The sequence below is a fragment of the Calliphora vicina genome, chromosome 2 (genome assembly GCF_958450345.1).
Source record: "Calliphora vicina chromosome 2, idCalVici1.1, whole genome shotgun sequence".
NCBI lineage: Eukaryota > Metazoa > Arthropoda > Insecta > Diptera > Calliphoridae > Calliphora > Calliphora vicina.
The window spans coordinates 83896542-83903184 of NC_088781.1; the positions used below are offsets into that span (position 1 = coordinate 83896542).

General features: G+C 30.9%; 1 protein-coding gene across 3 annotated transcripts in view; it reads right to left on the minus strand.

Moving 5' to 3' along the window:
• Nucleotides 1–4189, minus strand: part of Ttc19 (tetratricopeptide repeat domain 19) — a 155028-nt gene extending 150839 nt beyond the window's left edge. The window contains exon 1 of one of the 3 annotated variants that reach the window (XM_065499645.1): nucleotides 3624–4184. In XM_065499645.1, the coding sequence (XP_065355717.1) occupies nucleotides 3624–4115 (492 nt within the window). In that variant the 5' untranslated portion in view covers nucleotides 4116–4184. Of the gene's footprint in view, nucleotides 1–3623 lie in introns of all 3 variants that reach the window. The other 2 variants (XM_065499646.1, XM_065499647.1) reach the window with 2 other exon arrangements.
• Between the last annotated feature and the right edge of the window lie 2454 nt (nucleotides 4190–6643).

The following is a 6643-nucleotide window of genomic DNA, read 5'->3' on the forward strand; positions in this document are numbered from 1 at the left end:
TTAAAAGTTTAGTTACATACACTATCATAATGACATTTTAAAATAACTACCTTAATTTTTGCATAAAATAAAACCTTAAATATTGTCTTATAATGATCAGGTTTGAATTTTAAATAAATTTCATTAAAAATTTATAATTTTTTTTTTTTTTTCTTTTAAACATTTTCAAATTTGGTCATTATATGAATTAACTCTTTAAACATACATATTAACTTTTAACCCTTATAATATTGAACATTTTGGTATTTGAAATTAAGTTTTTCTTTTAATTTTTGTTGTTGAAAAGTTTATTTTTTTTGTTATTAAATTAAATAATGACATCCGAAACAAATATTAAAACTGTATTGCTTTTAACGAATATTGTTGTTAAATAAATTTGTATTTACATTAAAGATGTGTAATTAAATATTTTCTTTTATTCCACGAAATGTTAATGTAAATTTAGGCATTAGGCAAAAGGGCTATCGGAGATTATGGGATAAAGGTAGCAAGGTAGGGAGGGTATAGAAAACTGAGAAGAATGTAACACCGTTTTCTTCTCTAACAGGTTATTGACATCGCCATATTTCATTTTTTTATTAATTTCCGTTTTATTTTTGTTTATATGGTAATAATTTTGACAATATTAGCTACCTATATTTTAAAATCTTATGTTGCGAATCGGAGTCTACCATTCTGGCAACAAGAACCATCCCATTTTCCCTGAGCACGGCCGGACTATTAGGTAGCGCAGTATCCAGAAGGGTAGGACCCGTAGTGGTGGTTCGTTACAGTGTGTGCACTTATTGTAAATTTAAATATCCAAAGGGAAGTGGAACTTTGTTCAGCGTACCTAAAGATGAACTAAGTCGGAAGAAGTGGAGTGAAATTTGCCGAGTAAATCTCTCGCCACACTCCCGTATTTGTTCCAAACACTTTGTTTCCGCTGTTTAATATTAAATTTCACCACGCGTTTGAACTCTTCATCGATAATATTACCATTCTCCACAAGAAATAAAACAATAAATAAATATAAATCTTTCACTGGGTTGTTGTTAAATTCCAGTTTATTATTAAATTCGCCTTGCTTTATACACAGCTGTTTTTTTGACAGATTGGGCAAGAAAGCAAAAACAAAATGTATGTTGTTTTTGTATTGTTGTACTTGTTGTAGGGATGAGGTCACCTTATATGAATTCGCCTTGGGATGAACATCACTGCCAAAGTAAATTAATAAAGTAGACTCAGTAGAACAGCTGACTATTTTTTTTACTTTGGTCTGAACTGTCAATTCACTTGTGGTTGTTGTGGCGAAAAATACAACAAGCCCAAAAGCAAAAACAACAACAGGCAACTTTGACAGCTCAGACCTTAAACCAAAAACAAAATTGCTTGTGGTTTTTGTAAATGTTGTATTTGTTGTAGTACTGTCGCTACTTTATTAATTTACTTTGATCACTGCCAAGGTGCATTTAATAAGGTGCCATCGGCAGCACAGCTGATTATAGAAATAGCTCGCACAAATGTCAAACTACATATATAAAAAATATTCGCCCGTACGTCCGTATGTCAAACTCTATATATAAAAAATAAGTGAATTCGCCTGTATTTATTTCAATTCGCCACTGCTGTCACCTTGTTAAATACGCCTTGATCACTGCTTTAGAAAAACTAAAGATATACAAACAGTGTTGCCAACTTAGTGCTTTTCGCGCTATTTATGGTGCTTTATGAAACGTCATACGCGTAAATTTTTTCTTATAGTGCCTTTTTACGGGAAGGCACTATTATGGTGCTTTTCAAATTTCATTACAGTGCTTTCAGTGCTTTTTTGATTTTTAATAGCTTTTATATTGAAACTACAAAGAAAAATGTCTCAATTTTTTTTAAGTGTAAAATTTACAACACGATATGGTAGCTTACTAAAAAAAATTTAAAGAAATACTGTGTGGTATCTTCAGAAAAACCAACGGTACTTTAAAATGTGATACAAAGAAGAAATGAAAACCAACATCGTTTGCAAAATAATAAAAAATATGCATATAATAAATGTACATTAGACATGCCCTTAAAAAATAGATTTGCTTTGGATGGGTCTTATTTTGTTCATTAGTACCTAAAACTAACTACTGCAAAATTTAAGTGCAATCGGATAACTAGAACACGTGCCGGAAATCGATTGAAAGTTGTAAAATTGGGTAAATAATGTTACTTTTCCGATATCTTAAAAAAATTCCATATTTGAATACAGTATTTTAAACATTTGCAATAAACCTAAGCTTCAAAAATATATATACTATTTGTCGAAGATTTAAGTAACATTATTTAAAACTTTTTTAATAAGGAATTTTGTATAAGGATCGTATATCAATGTACTTAAATTTTTTTTAATTATAAATCTTAATTTTATAAACTATACTATATAATATGAATTGTTTTCTTTTGTTTTGTAACTATATTTTATTAGTTTAACCATAATATTTACTTATCAAATAAAGAATAATAAAAAGTAAAAGTTTTATAAACGATTTTTCTTACTAAAAAAAAACGGTAGTGCCTTTTTACCCTTTTTAAGCTCAAAAAATACGCTTTTTTACCCGTTTTTTAATTTTTTGTGCGCCTTTTTATATACAATCGTTGGCAACACTGTATACAAATAAAACACTAGAGTGAATAAGAATTACAGACACTCAAGCTTTATTTGTAAAAAAAAAAAAAAAACCTTAAACAAAACACCAACAATAAACAGTGAGTTTATCTTTTCTTACATTCCCTTCTACAATTGGTTGGTTTCTTTTCAACTCAAACTGTAGTTTGTAAATGGGTAAAGAAAAAACAAAAATAAAACAACTTGCTTTATTGTATTCGCAAGAAAATCAAAATAAAGAGAGTTGCCAGTTTTTAGTCTTGAAGCTGCAAATTTTTTTTGTTTTTTTATATTTAGGCTTCGGAAAGTTTATTTCAACACACAGATGGATATGGCTATATCGACTCCGCTATCTATAACGATCCAGAATATATATACTTTGTGGGTCGCAAATGAAAAATGTAGAAATTACAAACGGAATGACAAACTTATATATACCATTGCCACTCATGGTGATGGGTATAAAAATAGTTAAAAAAATCGAGGTTGTCCTGGGTTTTTCTTATATCTCAGCCATTTATGGACCGATTTTCTCGATTTTAAATATCTACCGAGCCGGAAGAATTCTGGAGATATTGAAGTATGAATAGTGTATGTAAGTTATTGCGGGCTTCGGAAAGTTGATTTCAACAGACAGAGGGACATGGCTTAGTCGACTCCGCTATCTATAAGGATCCAGAATATATATACTTTATAGTGTCGGAAATGAAAAATGTAGAAATTACAAACGGAATGAGGTACTTATAAGTACCCTTCTCACGAAGGTGAGGGGTATAAAAATTATGAAAATATATACTGTTACTGGAACCTTGATTTGTTCCACAAAATTAAAACATTAAAAAATGTTAAAATATTTCAATCGTTTCTGAAGTTACAGAGTTTTGGAAAAATAAAAAACGCTCCCACATAAGGCCCTTACGGAAATCAAGAAAAAACAAATTATTAAAATTATAAAAGATCAATTTTTTTCTTGTTTACTCAGTGTATACTTTCTTACTTGTTTTACCTTAGGGTTGTTATCAGGTAGACCATCTCCTAACAATCTGCGCATAACTTCAGCAAATAACTTTTCCGCTTTTTTGAATTGTTCTCTTTCCATAGCTAAATTTGCCATTATGTCATAAACATAAGTAATGCCTTCCTTACTTTGTAAATCTTGCGACATTTTTAAAGCCAAATGTAACATTTGTTCAGCTCTGTCGTATTGTTCCCGCTGAATACACAAAATGGATCGTTTGATGGTAGTGATTAGTTTATTCTCTGGTGTTTCATCCTCATCAACACTTTTAAACAAACCAAATAAACTAACGGAATAAGTAATAAACAATGCATCACAACATATTACATGCCTGCGACTTAATAAATTATTTTGAATGAATATTTTCTTTTTATTTTCTATCAGATTTTTAAATAAAATATTTGTGCTCATTTTAGACAGATTTAGGAAACTGAATCGAGACATGGCAAACCGAAAAAGGTTAAAGTTCATATTTAATTACGATTTAAACAAATTGCTCAGATCTGATCAATTTTGTACAAGTAACTGCAAGACGCCCGTGAACAAAACAAACCGTAGAAAACAAAATCGGAAACAGCTGACGGATTTTTCTTGCTATAGATGTTTTTATTTACGCCCGTGAACAAAACAACCTGGAGAAAACAAACCGGAAACAGCTGATAGTTTTTTTTGCTGTAGATGTTTTTATTTGTTTTGTTGTGGTGAATATAAAAAATAAAATTTGTTATTGTAATACTTTGTTAAAATGTCAAAATGAAGTTTGTTACATAAGAACAAACCGCAACATAACCTTAAAATAAAATAATAAAAAAAAATGTTTAATAACTTTGATATATACACAAAAAAAATTGCCAAATTTATACAAGACGATGGGCATCATATCGGGAAACAGAATTGATAAGTGGACACCCATAGCAATCGAATGGCATACTAACTTATTTTAGAAAAACTTAAACGTAGGGGTTAGGCCCATTCAAACTTTGATGCCATGCAAACATTTTTTAAATTGGAAAAAATATTGCCACAATTATATAAAGCCTTGGGCATCACATCTGGGAACAGGCACGATTAGTGGACACCCATAGGAATCGAATGGCATATAAAAAATGTTTGGAAAAACTTGAACGTAGCCCATTCAAACTTTGATCTCATAACCCATTTTCATAAAAAATTTTAAATTAGAAAAAAAAATTGCCACAATTATATAAGGCGTTGAGCATCATATCTGGTAACAGGAACGATCAGTGGACACCCACAGGAATCGAATGGCATATAAAGAATGTTTGGAAAAACTTGAACGTAGGGAGCAGGCCCATTCAAACTTTGATGTCATAACCATTTTTCATGAAAAATTTAAAATTAGAAAAAAAATTGCCACAATTATACAAGGCGTTGGGCATCATATCTGGGAACAGGCACGATCAGTGGACACCCATAGAAATCGAATGGCATATAAAGAATGTTTGAAAAAACTTGAACGTAGGGAGTAGGCCCATTTAAACTTTGATGTCATAACCATTTTTCATAAAAAATTTTAAATTAGAAAAAAAAATTGCCACAATTATACAAGGCGTTCGGCATCATATCTGGGAACAGGCACGATCAGTGGACACCCATAGGAATCGAATGGCATATAAAGAATGTTTGGAAAAACTTGAACGTAGGGAGCAGGCCCATTCAAACTTTGATGTCATAACCATTTTTAATGAAAAATTTAAAATTAGAAAAAATATTTCCACAATTATATAAGGCGTTGAGTCACATCTGGGAACGGGATCGATAAGTCGACACTTGTAAGAACCGAATGGCATAGAAAGAATTTTTGGAAAAACTTGAACGTAGGGAGTAGGCTCATTCAAACTTTGATGTCATAACCATTTTTCATGAAAAATTTTAAATTAGAAAAAAAATTGCCACAATTATACAAGGCGTTGGGCATCATATCTGGGAACGGGAACGATAAGTGGACACTTGTAGGAATCGAATGGCATAGAAATAATTTTTCGAAAAACTTGAACGTAGAGAGTAGGCCCATTCAAACTTTGATGTCATAACCATTTTTCATGAAAAATTTTAAATTAGAAAAAAAATTGCCACAATTATACAAGGCGTTGGGCATCATATCTGGGAACGGGAACGATAAGTGGACACTTGTAGGAATCGAATGGCATAGAAAGAATTTTTGGAAAAACTTGAACGTAGGGAGTAGGCCCATTCAAACTTTGATGTCATAACCATTTTTCATGAAAATTTTTATGAAAAATTTTTGTCACCCATCTAACATTTTTTAGCCACAGCAGAAAAATGGCAATAATATTGGCTTAAACTTGTTTATATACTTTTTGGTTTGAAAAACACTTAAAATTACGAGTGTGACAAGACTAGTCAAATGCCGCTATTTCTTCTTTATTTCAAAAACTGATAAGTATAATTTTAAAAATTTTATTTTCAAATTGTATCAAATGAGTCATTGGTGCACCATTGTTCTTTTTAAGATCAAATTGTACCAAAAAAAAGTAAAATTGTACCAATTTTGCCATCCCCCTACGTTTACGTTTTTCCAACGTGGTACATTATACATTTGATATGTATAATGTACCAAGTACTTACATATGATTACTATTAATCTGAATACTTACTTGATTGTACATCTCTATCTTCATGTTTCTTGTAAAACACACATTGATAATTTTTCTTAAAAGATTGAATTTTAATACATGAATTAATCAAATTAATAAATGAATGCAACAGAAGTTATTATGCCATTCGATTCCTACAAGTGTCCACTTATCGTGCCCGTTCCCATATATGATGCCCAACGCCTTGTATAATTGTGGCAATTTATTTTCTAATTTAAAATTTTTTATGAAAAATGTTTATGACATCAAAGTTTGAATGGACCTACCCCCCACGTTCAAGTTGTTCCAAACATTCTTTATATGCCATTCGATTCCTACGAGTGTCCACTTATCGGGCCCGTTCCCAGATATGATGCCCAA